General features: G+C 27.7%; 2 protein-coding genes across 5 annotated transcripts in view; both read left to right on the top strand.

The window, feature by feature from the left end:
- The window catches only part of deltaCOP (coatomer subunit delta), a 38,587-nt gene extending 32,669 nt beyond the window's left edge, over positions 1-5,918 (top strand). The window contains exons 9-11 of the mRNA XM_075356223.1: positions 1,315-1,426; positions 1,942-2,146; positions 5,227-5,918. Of these exons, the coding sequence (XP_075212338.1) occupies positions 1,315-1,426; positions 1,942-2,146; positions 5,227-5,316 (407 nt within the window). The 3' untranslated portion in view covers positions 5,317-5,918. The remainder of the gene's footprint in view (positions 1-1,314; positions 1,427-1,941; positions 2,147-5,226) is intronic.
- A 7,398-nt stretch (positions 5,919-13,316) lies between these two features.
- LOC142319207 (uncharacterized) overlaps positions 13,317-26,965 on the top strand; it is an 82,967-nt gene continuing 69,318 nt past the window's right edge. For all 4 annotated transcript variants that reach the window (XM_075356222.1, XM_075356220.1, XM_075356218.1 and 1 more), the window contains exon 1: positions 13,317-13,474. The gene's annotated coding sequence lies outside the window, so the exon portion shown is untranslated. The remainder of the gene's footprint in view (positions 13,475-26,965) is intronic.

Here is a 26,965-nt window from a genome sequence, read left to right as displayed (position 1 = left end):
TGAAGATCTCACTCTGATAACACTAGGTTGACAGAAATTCAGCCCCAAATGAAAATGGTATTTTTTTTTTTTTTAGATATGGTTCAAGTTATTTTTAAAGCATTTAATCTACTGTATTTTTTTACTATGATAAGTTCCACCCTTATGTTGGAATTTGAAACATGTAGCTTGCTAAGAAAAAGCTGAATTAATTGAAAGATTATGAATTAAGTATATTGAAATCTATTAGGTATTTTTATCAGAACTTTGCTGAAGGAAAGAAGGTAAAATTTTAGAAAAAACCTTGAAATGAGAGAAAGTGATTGTTAGTTGGCACTATTAGACTAAGATTGCTGAATGCATAGTTAAGTAGAAAGCATTCTGACGACAGAATGGTCAAAAATATATAAATGAAACTTTTACACAATTTAATTTAAGAAGAAAACTAAGAAATAATGATGGAAAAATGAAATACAGAAGGAAGTTGGATACAAGGCAGTTCTGGAAAGAGTTACAAAAATTGGAAGTAAGTGGGAAAAAAATTAGTGAAATCAGTGAATGGTGAATATTGTTTGAATGATGGTTAAGATCACAACAGTTGTTTGTTGTTGCCAAAAATGATATAGACATCCATCTTTAAGAACAATGATCCCTTGCCAGGCATAAATAAAAATGCCCATTGTGAAAAATATATCCCTAGGAATTAAAAAATTGTGTTAAATCTATCCTATGAGTTACTTTCTTTTATAGAGATTGTTTGTTAAACATTATTACTGTTAGAGAAATTAAATCTACTTGTACCTCTTTTACCTTTTGAGCTTTATATTCATCATAACCTTAAGAAAGACTTGAACAGATATTATAAATCAAAAATTTGTTCATTTGCATTAAAATATTTTATATATACAGGTCAACTTGTCTATTACAGAACAATGCATTGTATATTCACATCGAATGATGATGATATCTCATAAATTGTATTTATATCAAATGGAATTTTGACATTATGTATGTTTTATTATTTTAATTAAAATAATTTAAAATATTTAAAAATTAGTTAGATTTTTTTTTCCTATCTCAATTATTGAGAAATCTATTCTGGGTGGATATTCTGATTATATTAACAATAATAATGTAGATTCTAGTTAACTAGTATAAATATAAATCTACTTTTCCTTTTAAAACATATAATGAGTAAAAAATAATTTTACTGCATTGTTGAATAAAGCATTTCAGATGTATTGTTTCTTTAAAATTATGTTAATTATTGTTATTTAGATAATATTTTTAATTGATATCTTTAATTGTTATTTTAATGTTTTTTTTTTCTTTTAGTCAATTGTTGGCCTTCAGAGAATGGACAAGGTGGATGCGATGTTAACATAGAATATGAACTGGAACATACACACCTAGAATTGAATGATGTTTCTATTAGTATCCCCCTTCCGTAAGTTTTATGGTGTTTTATATTATTAAGTTAACAACTTTAGTTAAACACTGATATATAAAGAAGCTTTGCTGAAATAAGCTATAAATTTAAAATTTCAGATTATCATTTTTCTCTAGTATTTGTTGAAAAATGTACTCCAGCTTTATGCCTGAAAAATCCACTTCAGTCATCTGATTTTACTTTTCATGTTCTTATCATCCATGTAGTATTTTTACATGATTATGCCCCATTTTGTGACTTGCTGAAATTTACGTTATAAGACATGTTTTTGAGATTATGTTCCATTATAAGACATCAAAATTATTTTATCATGGATGTCATCACATGTTAAGATTGAAGTACATATTTATTTATTTATTTAACTTTTCTCTGCTTTAAACTCAAAAAATCCACCAATAGAAATATCAGCTCTTGTTAGAGTCAAACACAGCAATACCAGTCACTGGATATACTAATAGGGTATATTTATATTAGCTTAGCTACAAGTTTTATATTTAATGTTCCTTTTCCAGAATTGGCTGCACCCCTGTTGTCAGTGAATGTGATGGAGATTATGTTCATGAATCTCGTAAGAACTTGTTGACATGGAACTTAGCACTTATTGACAGTAGCAATCGTACAGGTGCTCTTGAATTTACAGCAGCTACAGCAATTCCACCAGATTTCTTCCCAATTAACATCTCATTTGTCTGCAAAAAGTCATATGCTGATCTTAAAGTAAGTAAAAAGCCTATATTATTTGTATTGTTTCAAACAGTATAATTTTTTTTTTTAATTGTATAATCTATTCATAAACAATCAAATGAAATTTCAAGTTTATTGGTTAAACCATTCCTGAAATACAAAGAAAAATAGATACCAACAGACATACATACATACATACGTACATAATATGATTTTAGCATACTTAGACTCCAGAAAGACTTCAAAATGTTAAAAACTATAATAATGAAGGAGGATTGTACGTTACATTTTTAATCAATGTGATTACTTTTCCTCTTTAAGGTTTCTCATTTTAAAAAATAATCATACATTACCGAAGGATATGAGTATAAGCATCCATAGATGATCACTGCAGCATTACTCCTGAAAAAATATTTTCAAAATTCAGTATTTTGTTCATGTTGATTTTTAAATTACCATTTAAGAATTTCATGACATTGTTTTTAGGTCCAGTTGTAGTTTCTATTTTAGGCATCATCATCATCTGCAATCTGAACATAAAATGTTGATAAGTTTGGTCTCTTGACTCTTTGTAACAAAAGGATCTTCATATCACCATCTACAAAGATCTCTTTGAAGATATCCTAACTTTTTCTTGGAAGTTATCACAGGAGATGAGCTGGAATTACAGATAAGTGTAAATTTATAGCTGTTATCCCCAGAAGAAGTTTTCAATTTCTTGAGATACAAAAGGCAGGCAGGATAGATCAGAAGTTCAATAAGAAATATGATAATTATTTTTCAACATCAAGTGGTATATTTCTCATAATCAGGTAGTAAATAACAACATTTATGACATTCTGAGGCAGCTGTTTTATAGCATATAACACTGAAAGTAACAGTTGCAACGCCACAGAAACTGACTGCTGTATTATGACAATTTTCCCACACTTTGGCCTAGATCGGACAAATCAAAAAGCTAGTCATTTTGCTTACTTACTCGACTTATGATACTAGTGTCTTTTCATTACTTTTGAAAATGAAGTCAAAGCTTACAGGGTGGAGTTTTGACAAAATTGTGAAATGTAAGAGATTTAAAAATAGGATTAAGAAGATTGAGACTGATTGCAACAGAAGCATGATTGATTGTTGATAAAGTCTTACATAAAAAATGTAAGACATGAAAAAAGCCGTAGGACCCCTGTATTAGTGTAAGAAGGTACTTAAAATGTAATTTAGCCCTAATTTAAATTTGTCTTCAGATAATATGTTTATTCTGCTACAGTGTTTCTTTATTATGATACCTTTGTTTAATATTTGTTAAGTAGAAAAAAGACCAACGGGCAGGTCAAGAACTAATTAAATCAGTAAAAAAATGCTTAAATGTTCAAGATGTATAAGATATTATTTGTATAAAGATTATTATCTTTTTTCTCACTTAATTACTGACATTTTCTTAGATCATTCTGTATACATTATCTATAGTGCAGTGCAGTATCTTCACAACTCTCTTGATATGAAAACATTTTGTAACATAACCTTTACTGTTACTAATTTTCATTTATACTGTTAGCTGTTTATTTGGATGAAATTCTACAGGTTCCTAGATTTTTCTGAAATCAAACTAATTTTCCCTTTGTACTTTGTAATAATTATTCATTGACAAATTCATACTTTCAAATTATCATAAAGTTAATAAATTAGACATTTTTTGACACCTTTCACCTTTCATTTGTTTGAAACTTGAAATATTGAAATAGTTTAATGAGCCAAATAAAATTTTAACATAAAAGTAGAGTTATTGTGATATATTATGGTGATGGAAGCACTCTAGCTATGAAATATAAGATGTACAGTCCAAAAAAGTATATCCCATATGTCCATGTATGATTTTTTTTTCCCTCAATATCATTTTTTATTGTATTGATAACTAATGGTCAGATTAATATTTGTATATTGTAACCTATTCCAGTTAATTAATCTCACTTAGGGAACATAAAGTACTGTCTTCTGTATGACAGTTGGCCAATTCATAAAGAACAATGAGAATTCATCACATAACCTATTGTCATCATTAGTATGCAAGAGATGTATGTATATGAGATTGACCTAGCCAAATATACAAGGAGAATTGGGAAAATCCAACAAAAATTGGTTATATGCATCATCTTTAAGACCAGTTAAAGTAAAATTTGAATATTATGAAAATTTAAGTTGCTAAAGAAATGATTATACTGAAGTCTATGTTAAAAAAATGTCAAAAACGGCAGTATCCAAAAAGTATGACTTGTAGTGTACTTCATAGGTCAAACAGTTTCTTACAATAACTACCTAGACAAGGTAGAAAAAATGTTTGGTTTAGCCGTGCTAGACTAATTTTATGTGATAATTTCAAATGAGCCTCATTATTTACATTTGTCTGTTTATTCATATAATGACAGGCTGACATCCAATTAGTTACTTTTCTTATTTTATGTAGCGAAATAAAAAATTGTTTTCAAGTCATGCTAAAAGTACCAAGACTGAGCAGATATGTTGTATTCCATTTAACTTGAGATAATAACATACTGCATTTATAAAAAAAAAATTTTTTATATTTTATTTATTTACCATAAGTTTTAAATTTGATAAAAATATTAACATTTTTGTTTTATTTTTTAAATTGTTATTATTATCCAGTATTATTTCATGTTTTTAATTCCATTATAGCTTAGTTTCTCTAATTATGTATTCCATTATTAGTAGTTTAGTGAATTTCTGTATTAGTTTTTTATATTCTGTTATTTATATTATAATAATTATTATTGATTTGTGGATGTTAAAAATGAAACTACTTAAGAAACCAGACCCTTTCTATGTTTATGGCTGGAAAAGTTTTTACATTTAATAATAATTCAGGTACTCACTATAATTCTGTACAGTAGAAAATTCTCTCAGTGTAAAATTTATCGGTTATAAGACAGTTTCTGTTATTTCACCAATCCCTTGAAAATTGTATTAATGAGGTTTCTCTATAATAAATTAAGGAAAATGTGCGGGAATAAATTATTAATAAAAAGAAGATTATTAAATTTCTGAAACAGTTGTGTTTTAATTTAGGTTGTTATTTTATTGTCTCTTTATTTTGTCTACAGGTTACAGAAGTATTATTCGTTGAGGATGACACACCAGTTAAATTTTCATCAGAAACGGTGTTCTACACAGAAAAATATGAAATAGTTTAAGAGAGAGACTGCCAATAATAATGATGAGATTTATTGACAACTTGTAAACCTGATGTGCCAGCAGTACTGTGATGTACGTTTATAGTACAATACAAAATATTTGTGTTTTTTAATAAACGCATCACAGTTTATCTATGTTTCATTAAATAAAAATATTTCCTTTATTTTACTCATGAATATTTCTCAATTGTGATTTTTTTGAAGAGCTAGTAAAAATATTTATTTCATATATTATTATCATTCCATTTTATGTTAACTTATTTCTTATTTGGATTAATTTATTTTATTCCTTTGATGTTGAAGATTAATTATTATTATTATTACTAATTTGTCTTATTTCAGCATATTTTATGAATAGAATTGCTATATTGATGAATGGTAGCAAAATATACCCACTGTTATTTTATTTTTATTTTAATAGAATTAATGTGTTTCTATAAGTTATCTTTTAATAACCTTGTAATTGTATTATAAAGAGTGTATTTGCAGCTTTATTAGTTAAAAATTACAGCACTTGTTTTTCTTGGCATATAGCTCTTCAGATTTTTCATTTTGGTTTTGTTGATTTTTTTTTATAAAAATAAAGTTTTTTAAGATGGTTGCTCAAAGTTTACTTATTTCACAATTACAATAAGCCTTTTATTTTATTCTAAAAAAGTATTTTATTTTATTTATCAGATTTTTATTATATGGTTATGTATGATACAAAAATATATACTTACCATAGAATAAATTATATTTAATTACTGAAATTGTGTTTTATTATTTTTCTGTGTAATTATTATATAATATATGTGACCAGTGCAGGAAAAAATTTTGGAATCAAAGTTTTAAATAAATATTTTTGTTTACAGTATAAAAAGAGTAAATCTAACATTTTTTTTGTCGTAATCCTTCAAGTAATGAGTTTTTTCAAGTTATTAAATAATTTTTAATACAGGAAAACATCTGAAATTTACAGTGTGATGTGATGTGATGTACGAGTACAAAGAATTGTTTACTTTGCTGCAAATTGTTTGTGTTAAATTAGTATAAAATTGTCGAGTTGTTATAATCATTAATTACATCATACTTCTGTCCAGATTAAAAGCCTAATTCGAGTAGCAAATAAAAACTGGTAAACATTTATCTTCTTCCAGTTTTAGACAGCTTTCCGTTACAGTTGTAAGGAATGCAAGCTTAAAGTATTAATTTAGTCCCAATATGGGTTTTTCAAGAGATGTTTGCTGCAATTGTTAACCGCTAATGAATACAACTACAATGAAACTGCACCCAACATTTTTCAACTTCACTGATCTATGGAAACCATTTATTTATTAAATGTGGCTTAGATTGTTGGCATTTTATCTTCATAACACTTCAGAGTCTATTCCCTGAGAAGTTCCAAGTGCTGGAGAACCACTAAACTGTTGTTAGGATACAATATATTATCCAAGATCCTATTTTTTTAAATTTGTTATTATTCAGTAGGCAAGTGATCATTTAATTATTCTCAATTAACAAAACTTAACTTACATAAAAAAAAAAAAAAAAAAAAAAAACACCAGATTATATAATATAATAACATATATAACATATATTATATGTATATGTGTGTTATTTATTAAATGTAATAATTTTATGCAAAATATTTATTTTTTGTAAGCAGTGGTGTCTAAAATGATTAAGCTATGGATTTGTCTCATTTATTTTTAAAATCTCACATGTCTTTATAATAAAAGGTCTATTCAAGGTGTAAAAATGCTTGCTTAAACTATAATTATATAAATATTATACAAGTTTTCACTTTAATCTATGCTTATTTTACTGAGAATTGCTTGATTGAATAAAAATAAAAGTATAATCCAGTATGGTCTATATTTAATTAATCTGCAATTTTTAGAATTAAAAAACCTATTATAATGACGTAAGTAAAGTTTTTATATTTTTATGTCAGCACTTATCCACTAACCTCTGTAGTGGAATGGGGTGCTCCTCATTTCTTCCAGAGGAAAATTTCATTTGGAAGGTTCTGGCTTTGAATCTGGTAAGGCTTAATATTTTTCATATGAGTATTCCTCCCATGCATCAGTTTGTCAGCTTAATACAGTAATAAGAGGAAAGAAGCCAATATTTGTCAAAAATATAACAACAAAAAAATAGATTCTCATAATGATTTCATAAGGAAATAAGTAAATAAAAATTATGTCATTACACTATAAAGTTCTCCTAGATGAACCACTCATTGAGGAAGCTATCTATTAATAAAAATCATATTGTAAGAAATTTATAATATTGTACAGAAAACTTCACCAATTTAGAATATTATTTATAGAAATACTAGCCGGCCCTTCTAGCCAGAACCTGGATCCTCAGGGCCCAGGCGAACCCTGGCTCCAATTTAGGGGCACAATGGAGCCTACCCTAGCGCCACAGAACTTGCCATTCTTTTGTTGCCAGGGTGACTGGCGCCCTGGACACCTGCAGAGCTCGCTTCAGTCGCCATTCCCGTCTACCCACCCAGAGGGCTCCATCCATTGGACTTCCTCAGTGTTAATTATCCTCATGGTTGTGAGAATAATACTGATAAATAACATTTAAAGTATTCGGGCTTTATAGAAACCTGAAAAATAAACTAAATTACAAGATAAGATAGTAATAATTATGGTAAATGAAAAAGTACCCAACCTTCGATGATGAAAAATTCATAACTTATTTCTTTGCCGCAGTGCCAGAACTATAATAATGAAGTAAGAGGATTAATTTTTTTTCCTTAATGAGTGTCTTTAATTCACACCTTCATCACTCTCTTGGGGGTGAAGAAATAATGAATATTTTCAACATCGTAATCTTCAAAGGAGCGAGATCCTCGATCTGTGATTAAAAGTTTCCCTGGGATAAACACAAATGAATCCTGCAAATTAGAAAGCAGTCAGTCAGTTGGTTCTCACAGAGAAACTTTATATACAATGAAAAATATCCTGTTTGAATTTTGAAAATCAGAAGATTAGTTGCAAAGATACATTTCTGAATAACTGTGATCTGTTAGACCAAGAGTATACCTGATGCATGTAAAAGTTAGTTTTCAACCAAATAACAAACACCCCGTTTGAATTTTAAGAATCAGAAGACTGTTTGTAGAGATATAAGAGCACCTCCCAAAACAACACCCCATTTGTTAGTTGATTGGTCTGCTCTCCCACAAAGTGCTTGTACACCTCACCATTCTAGCCTCACACGCCCATTATTGTTAAACAAAAGTTTTTTTAAAATTTATTTAATATAATTTTTAACGTAATATTTATTTTTTATTTAATGTAAATGTAATTCTATTATTTTTGTAATATTCATTTGATTCAAATTCACAGCTCACAGTTACAGAGACTTGCAGCTCATTAATTCAAGTTAGTAAATTTTGTGCTTCAACTGGAAAATTTCCACTACTATATATATATATTGTGTGTGTGTGTGTGTGTGTTATTTTTGAGATGAAATATATCTAAAAACCTTTTCAGTTCAGTCAAGAAACATGACTAAAAATTTGGTTGTAGTTGATTGAGTAGTTTTTTGTTCATCTTGAACAAACAAAAACCCTTTTCTTCTTTATATAATAGTATAGATAGATTAAATAAAATATTTCTGCCTTAAATGCAATACTAAAACAAAATTGGCAGTGTAAAACTTAAAAATATTATTACACATACATACCTTATATTTTATGAAAATGTATAAATACATTTTCATAAAATTAGTAAAAACTGATAAAAAGGAAGTTTTTGCCAAGATCCAGTTACTGTATATATGAATCACTTTTTGTGATTTTATATATATATATATTTTTTATTATTATTTTACAGAAATGATTTTTTTAAGATTCATATTATTTCTCTGTACTGTTATTGAAATTCATTATAATATTCTGTACTAGCTTATTTATTTGACGGAATTTAAATTATATATATTTATATTTATCAATTGAAATAATTTTTTAAAGCTCAAATCAGTGTTCATGAATTAGACAAATGTTTCTATAAAGAAGCTGATGCTTCATAACCCAAGTCTTGTTTTAGCAGTTTTATGCAGCTACCGATTCAAATATTATTACTTATGTCTCTGACAGTAACTGGAATTATGATGAATTGTTTAATAAGTCTGAATTTTTCACAGTTTTGCTGTAATTAAAATAAAAACAATTTTATCTAAAAGCACATTATAGGAGGTAAATTTCTTTTGTAATGGTGGAACTTTGAGTATATACTAGATCATAATATTTTGTTGTCTATATAATTATGCAGGGCCAGAATTTGAATCGTATTGATTTTCACATCTTAGAGTATAAAAAAACTCTTTAAGACATTATAAATTTGAACTAAAATGATATTGCTTATTCACTTGATTATTTCTCCTGCTCTGAGTCACATGTAACATAATTTCAGTTACTTTAAAAAGATGTAATTTTTGATGCCAGAAAAATGTTCTACATTTCATTTTTAATTGAGCACCATTTATGTAGTTAATTGCATCTGTTGAAAGTATAAATTTATTATGAATTTATTTAACTAATAATTTATTGATCTGAGCAGTATTTGAAATTGATAATATAAAAACATACATTAACATAAATATTTGTATTATGTATATTTGTGTATTTATATACAGTTTGCATTTTAATATTAAATAAATACATTTAAAAAATGCTTTGCTGGTGGTAACTGTAAATACAGATTACTTTAAGGATTATATTTACTATCACTGTATATTATAGTGCAATATTATTATATATATACTCAATATTATATCATTTATATTATTGTACAGTAATGAAATATTTATTCAGATTTATAAGCATACTTCTATTAAAAATTTTTTACCAAATAGATTTATCCGTAATTTTCAGGATTTTCTTAAGGGTATAGAAATTTAAGTAAAACTGTACAAATTTATAATAAAGTTATTTGAATAAAACTTAAACATTATGTTTTTATTTTAAAAACACACATAACCTTCTGCAAACAGTGCAGTTAATTAGTTTTTTTTTTTAACCTCTGGGATCACCATTAGATATTGCTTCAGAGGATGAGATGAATGACAAGTAGCGTGTGAAAATACCATGCCTGACTGGGATTCAAACCCACGACCGCAGATGAAAGGCCGAGATGCTACCACTTGCGCCATGGAGGCCGACACAGTTAATTCGTTTGTTTTAGTATAAGCTCACTCTGAACTAAGTTTTGAGGTTGTAAATATATTATTATGTTTAGAGTTTAATATACGAAATGTATTAAATTCTATCAAATTTGAATTATTGGTGAAGTTAAATATAATGCAGGATTTAAACATACAAAACATTTGGCCTGTTGAAATATGTTTGCAGTAAAGAAAAATCTATTTGATGATGAGATTATGAATCTAGCATAAAAAAATACCACATAAAATTTTCAGTGGAGGAATATTCATCCATGTACATTTATGACAAAGATCATTTTGGTCAGTCCTATATTGTGAGTAAAAAACTGAAAAAGTCAACTATGAAATTTGTGAGGTTAGACAATCCACAATAGTGGAGATTGTTCATTTTTTTATAAGAAAATGAAAAAATATGTTTTTTTGATTTTCACAAAACTAGAATTAAATCAAAATTAATTAATTTTGTGAAAATCAGAAAGCATATTTTGTTCCGTGGTTTTTCATCAAGGCTTAGTCCCTTGTGATGGTGGTGATAGATCCAATCTGGAACACATTTCTTTAGCACCCAACAATAATCTGCAAGCATTCTTGCATTTCACTGGCACCTGTTTTCCATGACAGATTTCCTGGTGGAAGCGTTCACTGTGCTTCTCACTAACAGCACTGAGACTATCAAGAAAGAAATACAGTTGTGAATCCAAGAAATGAATTTTTAGATATACTCCCCTTATGTAGTGGAAGGATTTATGATTTCCAAAAACAACATTTTTAAGTGATCTCCACACTGACTTTTCTTCTTGGCTTAACAATTCTTTGAAATGCCTATCTCTAATCAAATTTCTTATTTGGGAACCCACAAAACTTTCTTCCTTGATGTTTAGAGCCACTGATACAAGGAAATTTTTCTCTTAAATAATGAAATCTAACACAATTTCTATCCATCCTCTTAAGAAAGATTTTTGAAAGCCCTAATTTTGTATGGAGTCTAGGTAGAAGAATAATTTTCTGAGTTAACTAGTGGGAAATCTGCAACATCTTTCTGTACAGGAATAAGTGCTTCATTCCTTCCTGATATGTTGATTTGTCTTGATCCTGCTATCCTTTCACACAAAAAGTAACAAAATTTAGAGTAGCTGAGCTGCAAACCCATTAGTTACACAGTCACTTCTAAATTACAACATTTAGATCCAACAGTGCTTGTAGGAGATCACAAGGAAATAGGTAATAGCCAAATACTTCAACAACCACTTTTCTCCAACTCTCTCAACTGGAAAACAGATAGAAGGTAGAACTTTAAAGAGCAAAATCAAAGGTCTTCCCAGTGATACATCAGAAAACATCTTTGAGAGTGAATTCACTGTGGCAGAGCTACGAGAGGCAATAAAGTATACTAAAGCAAAAAAAAAAAACAAAGGATCAGATGGTGTATTCCCTGAATTCATGAAAAACTTAGAACAGGTTCTCCAAACCCTGCTTAACATCTATAGCAAACTTTGGACTGGAAATGCAAATCTACCCTCAGACTGGACAAAGTCAGTGATTGTCCCCATCTTCAAAACAAGAATAAAAATATCCTTACCATCCTACAGCACTTACTTCTATTCTAGCTAATCACAGATTGAACTTGTACCTTGAAACATATTCACTTCAGCTTCAGATGGAAAAGATTTATCTCACATAAAATATTGAGGTTTACTCAAGAGGTCAAAGTAGCTTTCAATCAGAGAAATAGTGTGGTCATGGTTTTGTCGACCTCAAGGAAGCTTGCAACACAGTATAGAGGAATAAGTTACTTCAAAAGATGAAAGTGAAAGGAAATATGTTCCACTGAATTTCAAGGTTCCTTTCTCAATGATGTACCAAAATAAAATATGGAAATGAATACTGAACTTCCACAAGGTGCTGTTTGTAATACAACACTTTAACATCTATATTAACAACCTTCCTAAATCAATGCAAGCATGTTCATTGATGATGTTATCTGAACTAAGACAGGAAATGATACACAATATTACAAGAAAGAATAAATCAGGCTCTAGCAAAACTTACAGGACTGTATCCAAGAACTACATGACTGAAACTGCTTACCAGTTTTTCTCACTGAAACACTATAACCCATAATTCACCCTCAGACAAAACGACTAGGAACGATTGTTGGAGGACATACCCAAGAAGGATTGGTCCCCAGTAATTTCAAGAAAATAGCTATTTCTACCAATGAAGATCAGTACACATCTGAGCATTGGCTTAGGATCTATAATAATGGATCAAATAATGACAATGGCAACACACAGGCATCATCTCACCTTTTTTTCACATTATTGAAAAGGCAGAAATAAAACAACCTTATATGCAGAAACTGAAGTCATATCACACGTTCTGGCAGTATTGAACAGCTTACACAGTTTTGCCAATGTTGTCATATTAACAAACTACAGGATAGCTATCAAGGACATCCATTTGATAATAGGAACTCTACAGAAGCTGAATAAAAATATTGTAACAAGTGGATTCCTTTGGGATGAAGCAGAGGATGATCTGTCCACAGCTAACAACATACTCGTATATTAAAATAATTAGCCGATTGAAAAAATTTGAATAATAAAATATGACATAATTTCTAACCTACATTGCCAAAATATTAACATAGTATTACTGCTTTATTGCAACAAACATTTGAGATTTCAATTTCCATGTATCGAAAAAAGATTATCGATAATTCACCCAACAAAACCATTACATCGTCGGATGCATACATCGAAACTGTTGTTATCGATGTCAACGTCCATAATCGATAGAATCTGACACAGTTACGTGTGAGCAGGTGTGATTGGTGAGGTAGACGTGACATATTTTGTTTTCTGTGCATTGTAAACGAAGGGTGTTGGCTGAAGTTTTGGATTTTATAGCGCTTCTATTGCATTTTATTATATTATCCTTACTGTGATATTAATTACTGCGTATCTGATAACGGCTATTCTCTTATGAAAGGGTAAGTTAAAATTAATAAATTAATTACCTTGTTACCTTTGTTGTATAGTTTATAATTATTCCCACGCTAGTTATTGTGTATACATTCTTGCAGTGGTTATCTTGTTGAACTTTTGTCAATTCTTGTAAGCTTTATATTTTTTTATTAATTTTAAAATATATTACAGACTTTGGTTTTGTTTACTTACATCATTACGTAAATATCAGATAAAAGTACTTTATCTGATTGTAATCGCTTATCAGTTTTTACTTTATCATGTTCGCCGTAATGATGTCAAAAAAATATTTCATTTATTCTCACTTCCTTTATATCTTTTACGGAGATTGTATTTGAAGAATATAATTTTATATATTATATATGTATATTTTTTAATTTTAAATGAGATGATATAAATTCTTGTACAGCATCCTTTAGTTTGTTTTTAAAAAATTTGCATTCGTACACAAGAAAAGTTTATTAGGAAGTCAACTTGCGTTGAATTAATTCTGTTACGAGAGTTTCGTTTTCTTAGTGCTTGTTTGTAATGATTTTTGCTTAATTTTTCGAGTCAAGAAACTTACAAAGGCACAAAAATCTTAAATTAATGTTTTAATTTTTATCCAATTAGGTACATGCGTGGTGACAAGTTCATGTGAGGCTACACTTAAGCTAATTATTTTAGTAGCAGTATTATTTATTATTTAGTTGTAAAGTTGCAGGAAACAATGAAGTAATAAGGTAGATTGTTTTTTGTTATGTTAATTTAAAAATTTTGTTTTTGTTTACTTTTCAATTTTTCTTTTTTTGTGGATAAATCTTATGTATGAATAAGTATACAATTTTTTATTTTGGAATATTTTTAAGTGATACTATATATATATTATTTATTCTTATTGTACATGTAAGTTATTTGGAAAATTTAAGATTCTATTAAAATTTAAATGTTGTACAACACTAAAATTATCCAATCTAATCTTGTGTTGTATATATTTATAATAATTAAATAAATATGCCTTTATGTTTATTCAATACTGAAATGCAATATTATGCTTATCATGTATAAAATATTTTAATATTAATTGTCAATAATAATTAATTCATTGAAATTTAATAATAATGTACTAAACAAAAATTAAATCAGGGCTATTGTTTCATGATTTCTTTTATTATTTAGGTTGTTTCAGTTAAATCATTAACAGAACTAATAACACCACCTGGCTTTGGTTCCATACCACCAGACATTGAAGAAGTTAATATTATATCACAAAAAAAAACTATAAGAAAAATGTATATAAAATGTCATTTTAAATAGCTTTTATTATGTACAGGAGAGGGTTATCTTTCAATATTTAAAATAATTATATACAGCAGTATTTTTACATTTTAAAAGTAACAGAGGGGAGAACTCAGATTTAAAGTAAATATTTTTATCTTTGTTATTGTAAATTTTACATTCTGTATTTGGCATTAAAATTGTTTTAAATACATCTTAAGTGGTTTATTTTTAAAAAAATATGCAAGCTAAGCTTCAATGAAATCAGTTTTGCTATTTTTGTTTGATTAGCATTAGGTGATATAAATTGAGATAATGTGGATGGTTTGCATGAGCTTATTTTGCAGAAGTTTGCACAAGCACTCTCCATGAGAGTATCACATTGTGAGAATTATATAGGCAAAAGTTCAGTTTTATAAATGCATATTTTAATAAACATTTATATTTGCCTCCTTATTGTAGACTGCTGTCAAGGAGTTGAATACTATCAATTTGAACAGTACTGAATCTATTTTCCTGTAGAAAAAGATTGATTTTGAAAAAAATTGGTTTGAATGTTACATACAATATTTGTATTTGTTTTTATTTTCGATTGAAGAGGACGAGTACTTTTTTATTTTCCACTAAAGTGAAAGAGGGTAAAGGGTTTTGGACCATTTTAATTCTTTCTTGTCTCTGTAAGTCAGGACATATTGATAAAAAAATAGTTCCAATATAGAATTTTTTTATTAGTTGCAGGGATTCAGGCGCACATGTCTTCTGCCCACTAGGTTTTTTACTGTGTAGTGGACAGAAGACATGAATTCCCTGATACTGTTATTATTAATTAACCCTTAGAAGAACAGAATACATTTAAAAGTAGTACATTGAATGTATTTAAAAGTAACAATACATCGCCTTTTTTTGTTAATTGAGATTTAGGAGAGCTAGAAGGCCTGTGATAAGGATCTCAAAGCTCTAATATCTGATTATGTTTTAACCTTTAAATGAAAGTAAAACATTTTTTTGGAAAAAGAGCTATTCAAACATCACATATTTTTTCCTATAAATGGGAAAACATTACACCGAAAAACATACTGGTAATGATTTTTTTTATTTGTATTATTAAAACTTGTATAAGCTTACATGCACACGCGCACACACATCTACAGCTTATCACTTCCACTGAAGCTCTGAACTGGACCTAAAGAATTTAACTGGGTATTTGATAAGTCCATGCAAAAATAAAAAATACACTTATTAGAGACTTTTTTTTATTCCTCAACTTAATAGCCTCTCAAGTCTATACAATTAGTCCAATGATGCTAAAGTTTTTCAGTCCCATCCTTTTAGTGTGATTTATCTAATTCTTCAAAATAGGCAGTTGTTTTGGCAATAATTTCACATAAATCTCTTTCTAGCTAGTTACTTCTTCACTTTTGGAAATAGGTAGAAGCCCAAAAGTGCTAAGTCTGATGAGTACAGGATGCAGCAGAAGAATTTGTAGTGTAATTCAAAAAGATTTGTCATATTGCAGAAGAGTGAACTGATAAATTGCCTTTGTGATAAAGAACCTTCTTTTTCAAAAAGTAATCATTTTTTTCTTTATTTCCTCATTTAAACAAACCACCAAAGATGCATAATAATTCTCATTATCATTCTATCCTTCTCAAAAAAGTCAATGAAGATTACCCCATTAGCTTCTCAAAGACATTGAGATAATCTTGCCATCACCTTTTTTGTTGATGAAATGGTTTTCGTCTTCTTTGAGCAAGTTCCCTGACTGCAACTTCTGTTTTGACAGTTGCTGGGTTACAGGTTGGTAGTTCCCAAGTTTCATCAACTGTTATTAAACAGTGAAAAAAATTTTCTCAGTTTCATTGAATCAAGCCCTAAACTGTGCTCAGAAATATTTACTCATTCACTCTTCACTTCTAGCAAACATAGCACCCATCTCACTGATAGTTTTTGAATTTGTAAATATTTATGTAAAATATGATGCACCCATTTATTTAAGTACTTATTATCCTTACAATCTCATTAACTTCTGTTCCCAATCATCTCATGGATTTTGTTCGGTACTCTCTGCAGTTGGAACCACAACAGGTCGTAATGATTTTCATTCTCTTCTTCACTGAGCCAGATGTTGTAGTACAACCAAAAGCAACTGCCTACAAAAGTGCAGGTGGTATTCACTTCTATTATTGAACATGTACTCTGTTCATCATAGGAATTAGCTGTGAAGTGAACTAATTATTTTTAGAGAAAGCAACTCTTGCTTTCAAGGTGCCTCTTATACTTCAGATGTTTACATGCACAAAAATTTGATGAAAGCACAGAGCAACAAAATTTCCTGTTGAGAAAGAGTGCAATAGAAATTCTCGTGATATCCTTTGTATAATTATGTAGATTAATTTGTTTTGCTTGTTACTATTATTTATTTATTTACACTATGTTCTCTTACTAACTGCACTATAACAGCAGTTCACATACTTTCACATTTTAGAGATGAATTTTAAAGCAAGTGAGAAATTCCAAGCATAAACAAGATTTGAACTTAGAACCTTCCAGACAAAAGGTTGAAATGTTAACACTTTAACGGAGTTACATCTGTCACATTCCTGTTTAAAATACAACAATAAACTTTTTAAATTTATAAATAAAAACTATATATTATTTTCAGACTAATTGATTTTTTATAAAGTAACATGTATTGAAAATGAATGTTTACTTAAAATTGTTCAAATTTTTTTTACTATTTTTTATTATATATATTTTGTCCATAAAATCATGTTTGCATATGGATGATAGTTGTTATTAAATGTTACATAGCTTGATTATATCTTAATATTTGTATATGCTTATCTTCTTTGAATGATGCCATGTTGTAACTGTTTAGCTAGTTTAAAAATGTAGGTAGTCACTGCAAATGATTTTATAAACTCTGATAAGTTTTTTATTTGATGTAGTTTATTAAGTTTGTCATCTGTTTAAAATGATCTAAATTTGGTACCTTTAGAAGAATTGTTATGATTGTACTTATTTCTTGATGCAGTGAAACACTCATGAACAAATTAAATTTTTCCTTAAAATTAGGGTAAGCATTGTTCACTAACATGTTAAGTCTGTATTATATTAGATTACTACTGTTTTATGCAAAACACCAGTCAGGTGACTCCTAAAAACAGAAAGCCATTTTCAATTGTATCAAGTGTCCTCTCCAGTATTAGGGAAGTTAGGAATGAACTGGATTTCCATTTACTTCACCGAGACAAATGTACTGCTAAATATCAGCTTGCTAAGCCTTGTTTCTGATTACTTTCTTAAGTCATCTTTGATTCCTTATTTATTGTAATTGCTTACTGTAATGATTAGCTGTATAATAAAATCATTGCTATTAGAGAAAGCAGCTATGATTATTGCCACGTGTATCATTAATCCTTTACATTTTTCATAGTATTAAGAAAAAATTGACCTTAAGCAGCAAATTAATATCATCAAACTTTGAGTTATGCTACTTACCAATTGACAGCGGGAGAACAAAAGGGATTTTGTAAGATTTATTTTTGCTACCAGTATAATGAAATGAATTATGTATTCTTTCCAATTATTTATCTGATTTAAATAATTATTGAATAAAAAATTGTAATATTTCTTAAATATATGTTGAAAGAATAAAAAAAGCTAATTCAAGTGGTTAAAGAATTATTTTTATATTTTATTAATCATGTTTTTTTATGTTAATAGTGTGTAATTAACTTATTTCATTGTGTGCTGTTGACAATTTTGGTTTTTCAGTATTGTGTTTCTTCGATAATTGATCATTTTTAATCTATTAATTTATATTCGCTATATTGTAAAGAATAAATTTCAATAACTGTAATTAGTTGATTAGGAAGAATTGTTCGTAAAACAATTGGTTGAATTTATCTGACTAATTTTTTTAATTAGAATCTTTATGTTAATTTTATGGAATGTGAATGCAATTTTATTCAGTAATTCTGAAAATAAAATTTTCTGTTACAGAGTTAAAAGTTCTTATCAGAAACATGTTCAAGGAGCACAAGTATTTCTTAAAGTATAATAATACATTGCTTACTTTTTCTCAGTGAATATACTGTTTATTATTATTTTTTTTAATTGCCTTATAATTCTTATTAATATGTTATTTTTATTAACTTTTCCTCTTGGTATAAGTTTTGGGAGTCATTTTATATTTTTGTTGTTGCGTACTTCTTCCCTTGAGCCCTACTTAAAGTTTAGATGAAATTGTAACTTTTTTTGTATAAGTGTTTAGTCAATCTAATTAATATTCAATAATTTCTTTATATCCATTTAGTTTTTCATTATTTTTATTTTTATTTCTGAGAATTGAAACAGTGCTTCAGTTAAATATGGAAGTGAAACACAATTTTTCACAGGTAATTTGACATAATACAAAAGACAGATTTGAAGATAGGATAGCTATCGTAAGGAATAAAAAGAGTCTTGGGTCAGCTTTACTAAAAAAAATAAAGTTACGAGGAGTGAAGTGGTTTCTCGTTACCTTCTTTATTGACCCAAGAAAGTGATACATCATATCATTATATCATGTACACAGGTTTGCCAGTGATATTCAGTTATACAAGTGATTTTTACTACAAGGTTAGGTGTTTAGTAATCATTAATCATTACCTAGAGAATACAATTTTGAACGGTTTCTTGTACTTTCTTTACCTAATTTGTATCACTACAGAAAGAAGATTATAACAATTTGATGATCCCCTTCTGTCATGAAATATTGCATTATATACACTGTCTTTACACAGTAGGGAAGGGAAAAAGCATAATGGATAATGTTATTACTCATAAAGTGGCCTTATACTTAGGATGTTTGCTATCGCCCATAGAAAAACTCACGAAAAGTTATGTTTTTCAGAAAAATAATGGAAATAAAAATCAAAAACATAAATTTATTTGTAACATATAAGCCTGAGTAGATATTATTAATTAAAAATAATTCATTGAAAAGCATAATGAAGCATGTTGTACAACTTCAAAAATTTATAAGTGACTCACTTTTGTATTATATAAATTTTTTTTCTAAAGAGTCTCAGAAGTAATTATACAGAATTTACAAATATACATTTAAAAAAATAAATGCACAGGAATTAAAATGTATTATGTACAGGTTAGTGTAATTTCCTCCATATCAACATTTTTTTAGAAATTTAGTGCCAACCTGAAAAATTATAATTTGATAAATTGGCCAGTAAGAATGAAGGAAAGTTGCGAAAGGATTGTTATTGTAAAAAAGTGATATAAGTTTTCTCCTTAGTTTTATTTTATGTTTTGTATGGTTTTTATTTTTATTAAAGGTACACCTACTACATTTTTATATAAAGGTGCAATCATACATTATATTCCTTACTTAAGTAGGTTTAAATTGCTGCCACCAATTGGCTAACAAGCATTGTCCCTGAGTTAGTTCTCAGGCAGCTCCCAACCTGATTATATCAAGAATGCACTGACTGTCATCAAGGTCATAGCTAAATAATTTTTCATAATGGGAAGAAGGAATCAAAGATAATTGATGATCTGGGTAGATCAGGGCAGTTTATCATCTTGCTCAGAGTTTTTTTGAACTTGAGTATGATGATGTCATTGTAGTAGGTGTTTTTGTATATTTTCTGAATGTGTATGAATCCACAAAAATAACTATACTCAGTCCTGCAGCCATATAATACAAACAAAAAATAACTCCTGGTAAAATAATAAATTGAGAGATCATTTAATGAAGCTATTATCATACTATTATTACAAATGTAATGCAACTAATGAACTGAAGTGATTGATATAAAAAGTTTTATAACTTGTTTCTCTTAATGCCTGCTACTTTAAAATTTTAATTATTATTCAGTGTAATAAAATATGCAATATTAGTTAATCAATTGTTAGTAAGATGACATTTGGCAATCTACTGCAAATTAATAATATATGTCTGTTATTAAGTAAAATGTTCAATAGTATGCCTGTATTAACTTGCTTTAAAACTGATACAATTAAAAATTTATATTAACATTAAAAATTTAGATATTACTTGTAAAAGTTACCATCTATGACTTTCTGTATTTCTGTAAAATAACTATGGCATAACTATTTGTTATCCAAAAACCCCAAGCCCAACTATTGCGCATCTGTGTGTTTACACTATCTAAAGGTTAACGAGTAATAAATAATATTAAGCAGATAGAATTTTAAGAATGATATTTTGTATTGTCAGTATCATTTCATTATTTATTCTTTTTTCGTTGATCATAGGAATAATTTTTAAATATCATGCTGTCTTATATTTACATTGTGCCAAATACAGATAATAATTGAAGATTGTTTGTTTCTTACTTAGAACTGCAAAAAAAAATTAAATAATAAATATGTTTGTATGTACAAACAAACATTGTGTGTGTGTGTGTGTGCATTTATATGTTGTTAAATTATATGTTGTTGCATATATTATATATATATATATATATATATATACACTTTTTTTTCTAAAGTCAATTCCTTTGGGAATCATATTCCTCTGTACCATATAAATTGTATTTATCTGATCAAGCTAAGTACAGAATTAATAAATAAAATAAAGTAGGATGACACTTACCATATTCCATTATACATGCAAGAGTGCTTTCATGAATTACTCGCATCATCAGTTGATGCACATAACTTTTTACAAATATTCATATCAAATTACATATTAAAATTGAAATTAAAAATCATTTTATATTATACTTAAGATATAAAGTTTAAATTTTTTTTAAATTACTTCTAAATTGAAATTAAAATCAAAATAAAAAATTAAAATTAAAAATTGCATATATAGAAATATGGTCATTTATTAAAATTAAATTTAAAATAAAATACAATAAATAATTCAACAAAATAGAAATCCATATGGACACTAGCTAGCCAAAGTTATATGACTGTCTATTTATTTTTATTTTTAATTTTGTATTATATTTTTGTAATAGTAATAACATTTGTATATATACAATACTAACATAATTGTATATCTGGATATAAATGCTTGTTTTTCTTATAAGGGAGCTAAGCATTTATTTAGATATTTGTGTAAATACAAAGTTTTTTTTTATACGAATCTGTAGTCCCGGGGGCGGATATGCAATTAAGCATAAACTCAGCTCCAGGGAAAAAAATAAAAAAACATTTCTAACTTTTTATTTTTTAAACAGAGTAAAGAAAAACATTCTTTTCTCTGTTAATCTTATAATCTCAACTTGTTTACAGCCTCCTACATTCTCAATTATCTACTTTGTATATACTTAGTATATACTTGTATCTACTTTGTATATCTTAGTCTTCATCAACAATTTTTATCTTTCTATTATCCTGGATGTAATATTAAATGGTCCACCAACGTAGTACCACTCTGTAAGATTGCAGTGCAACATTTCTCTTCTTTTTTATTTATTTTATTTCATTTTACATTTTTATCAATCCATCTAATTTTCAATATCCTTCTGTAAATTACATTTTAAAGACTTGTATTGTTTTTCTGTCTGTTTTTCTTATTGTTAGTGTTTCACTGTCACAAAGCACTTAATTCCACACAAACATTTTCAACAATTTCTTTATAATTCTTAGATCTATTTTAGATACTACCAGACTTCTTTTTTTTGTGTGAAAGTTGTCTTTGATTTTGCTGGTCTGTTTTTTTTTATTTGCATTACGTTGTCACCCATCATTTGTAATTTTAAGACCTAAATAACAAACTTGTTATTTATTTTCACACTGTCATAATTCTCTCCTTGTTATAAGCCCATACTATTCAGAATTTCTTTTAATATCATCTTTGATTTTTGCCAAAAAAACTAAGTCAGCAGAAAATCTTAAAATAATTTTTTATTTTTTTTGGACTATTATTTCACTTTTTTTTCTATGACCTCTATATTCCAATTCCAATTTTTTCTATGACCTCTATATATATTGCTTCTCCTGTGAAGAAGTTGAAAAACAAACTTCTCTCAACCCTTTCTGAAGTTAGCCTTTCTTTATTGTGTACTGCTACCTGATTCTTGTACAGATTATAAATAGCTCTCTTTTCCTTAACTTGTTTAAGTTTACTAAAATGTAAGCATTATATTCTATTCTACATTGTCAAACGCCTTCTGAAATTATTCTGAGGATCAGAATGGCCTTCCTATAACTTTAAGAAAGACCTATGCTCTTTCTGAAACTGAATTGTTCTTTAATTTAATATTAATACACTTATTTCTATACATTTTTTATTACCCAGTAAACTTACCTATTAAATATTTTCATTGCATTAAGCATTAAACTTATTGAATGATAGTCCTTGTAATTATCTACTTCTGTTTTCTGTGATAGGTAACAATTTTTAAGATTTTAATCCTTTATGGAGTGGTTGTTCTTTGTTTTATAATTATTTTGCTTTATTCATTTGAACCTTTTCTTTTTTTTAAGTATTAATTAACAGCTTTGGAGTTTGTGGTAGCTTCATTCTCTCTCTCTCTCTCTCTCTCTCTCTCATGTAGGAGCATCTTAAAAAATAAACAATGAAGTTTTATATTGAAAAGTAAGAAATACATTTCTGTTTTAGATTAAATTTTCTGCAGAATGTTTTGTATATTTAATTTATAAAAGGGGTGGTTTATTTACTTTTATTAATTGATCTGTCATTTTGGGAAAAATCTTTGGATTTTCCCTTCCAAAAAAAATTACACTGTTAGTCTGGAATCTGAATGTTCTCCTTTTCCTTATTGGGTATTGCAATTTCAAATTATTTCAAAAATAATTTGTTTTACTTTGAAATGTTTATTATTGTGAAGAAAACTTTACTTTTGTGCCTTTTTCTATCTGCAAGCATTCTTCACAAACCCTTTAAATTGTTTAATTTTAGAATTTAATTTTTCTAAAACAGATAATTTGAGTTCTATAATTAAAAAAAAAAATTTCAAACCTTTCCCACTGAGATTATAAGATCTCATCATACCTATTTATATTAGTTGTACCATTTTTTCTTCCATTTTTTTTTGGGGGGGGAAATTTAAGGAAGTTTTTCCATAGTAGGTCTCTAGTGGTGTAATAGCTCTCTAGTGTATTTGTGCCGTATTTAATGTAGGTAAATATTTTTAGGTTTTACCATTTCAGTTAAAATTGTAAATGAATTCATTAACTTTAAAAAAAATATTTTTAGTAATGTAAATGATAAGTTGATATTTATTACAGTTTAATGTTTTTATTTTACACAATAATCTTTAGGTGAATTGATGTTATTAATTAAATTATTATTGGTTACTTATTATTTTATTACTAATAATCTCATTAATATTTTTCTTTTCTTTCTTGATTGTGGTTATTTGCTCTTTGAATTGTATTATTTTTATAGTATATTGTGAATAAATAACAATTATCCAAAAAATTTAAAAAACAATTTTTTTAAATTTTAGTACACTTGTCTGTATAAAATGTTAATCCTTTTTATTATTAATTAATTTTAATTTTTAAACCTGTTTAACAACAAGATTTGCTAATAATAATTTCAGTGAAATTCTGCTGAGAAAAACTTGCTTTATCTAATAATTTTAGCATCATTTTAACTTTTATTCATTATAAAGTAATCTAAATTATTATTTTTTAAATAAATGGGTGAGAGTGACTATTACTGACTTGCAACCTGTCTTATGTTGAAATCTTGTTTAGTCTTACTTTCCAATTAAAGTAAGACAAACAATTAAAGTAAGACAATTTTTTTGTCTTGTTCTTAGACAGTATTGTTGATACTGCATTAAATTTTCATTGGAACAGTGTTAATTGCATGTGAAACTGGTTTCTGTGCAATTAATCAATATTATTTTCAATCTAAACTCTAAAAATATTTCCAGTTTATTGCACTTGTTGATTAAAATTAGTAATTTTCTTCTTTTTTTTATATAATATAAAAATGGCTATAATAATGTCAGTTTGTGTAATAAATAATTATTATAAAAATATTTAGTGCTAAAACATTTTGAACTAATAACTTTAGTTTTACGTTGAGGAATAGAAGTATGAATTTACTGTCTGCTAAATGATCAAATTATTCTATGGTGGCTATTGTAATTAATAAATTAACTTTTCAATGTCCATGTATTAATTATGTTAAATTACTGAAGAAAAAAAACAACTCGGTATTTATTATTATTTATGGGTTAATATCCATTATTGTCTATATTTAATCATACTTCCAGCACTTGAATAATTTTAATAAAAAAAGATATATTGCTTTTTTTTAAAAAGAATGTAACCCTTAGAATGTGAACAAATAATTTATGCATAGGTAAATTTTTTTGTACTCTCTTTTAAGATTGCAACAATGTATTCTAGTTCTGGTCTAGTTGAATTATGTTAAGTACTAGCTAGTATCATTTCAAACTCCATTTCTTTGTATTGTGGCAACTTTATTATTTTCCCAAGGATGAAGGAGTATTTATTGAAGAAAATTATTTCATGTTTAAATCTTTTAATATGTAAAAGACAACTTTTAGTTAAAATTTCCATAGTTTCCAGTTCCCAATAAGTCAGCAATATCATGCTTGTTATATAAATTTCATGAGACTGTGAGTGCATTGAATTAAAAGGACTGAGGCTGACCATCATGAAAACCGCAAAAGTTCTTGAGAATGTGAAAGAGCATTTAACTCACTCAAACTTGAAATCCAGAAATTCATTCTCCAGATTTGACCTTCAACAGCTACTGATCTCAGAGATACGAAAAAGTTAAAATTGTTTATGTTCATTGCATTGGAATTTATGAATTGGAAGAGCCAGACCATTAAAATGTTTATAGTATTGTAATTGGTATTGACATTTTGTTAATGAAAATGGGATTTATTTTAGCAAAAAGACTTGGTTCACCCAGATGATTTTGCGATTAGTAAAATTAGCCAAATTGGTATGGTGTTGATCCTTGTAATTCACAATCATTCCAAACACCTAAGTTGATCTCGATGTGTAAAAGAACAGTTTTTTGGTGGTGAAGTTTATTGTGGCTTAATTTAACACAATCTGAGAAAAAATCTGCCATAGATAGGAAAAATTATGTTTATTGTTTCAGAAAAAATATTCTTTTTCTCATTCTACTGAATTTTTCTTTTTGATACTGTCTCCCTTGATTAAAATTGGAATAAATTGACTACAAACAATAAGCAAATTACTATACTGTACTGTAGGTTAGCCGATGTAGTAGTTGAAATAACTTTATCAGGCACTAGTTTCATTTCAGTATTCTTTTCTTTGTGTTGTGACAACTGCCATTTTCCAAAGGAGGAGCATATGCTTATTGTAGAAACAACTTTACATTGTAGTGGGATTGTTAGTCATTATCGGGCATAATTTACCATCTTGCAAAGAATCCTGTACTTTAATTAATTGTTAGGAATTGTGATGCTTCATTAGTTACTATTCATATATATATATATATATATATATATAAATGAATGTTTATTTATGAAACTTTGGTGAGTTGTTGTACACATGCCTGTGAAGGTTTCTGAATTGCTTTGGACCTGCTAGGTGGCAGTGGGTCGAGATATTTAAAAAAAATTGTATTTATGGTCCGATTTGGCCCATATTGAGAATATATATTAGTTGTGTGAAAATAAATATTTATGTTGGGAAAAATGGACCCGCTAGATGGCACTGGGATTTAGATATTCAAAAAAATTTTATTTATGGATCAATTTGGCTCATATTCATAATGTATATTAGTTACATGAAAAGAAATTTTTTTTTGCAAAAACTATAAACGCTAGGCGGCACTGGTGTTGAGATATTTATGAAACAAACAAATATACAAACAGACTTTCTTTTTCTATGTATATAAAAGGCAGTGTTTTGTGTATGTGTTCGCTATAGACTAAAAAGCTACTGGACTGATTTAAGCACAGGGAAAAAGAGAAAAAAGGAAAAGGGGAATGGGAGAAAATGGAAAAGGGAGAAAGGGAAAGGTTAAATTTTGTGAAGTTCTGTAATTTTCAGTTTTTTACTGTTTTATCAAACTTTCAATTGTGTTCATTTAATCTATATATATATATATATATATATATATATATATAGATTGTTTATATATATATACACACTCAAATTTAGCAATAGTGCTGGGTCTGCTAGTATTCTATAATTTTTTAATGCATAGAAAAATGATTCTCTGTTATATGTATTTCTCGATAATCATCAAAATTACCTTATTTAGCTAAGAA

This window comes from Lycorma delicatula, chromosome 2, assembly GCF_047948215.1.
Source record: "Lycorma delicatula isolate Av1 chromosome 2, ASM4794821v1, whole genome shotgun sequence".
Lineage (NCBI taxonomy): Eukaryota > Metazoa > Arthropoda > Insecta > Hemiptera > Fulgoridae > Lycorma > Lycorma delicatula.
The sequence above is the reverse complement of the archived record's forward strand: the minus strand, read 5'-3'. Positions and strand labels throughout refer to the sequence as shown.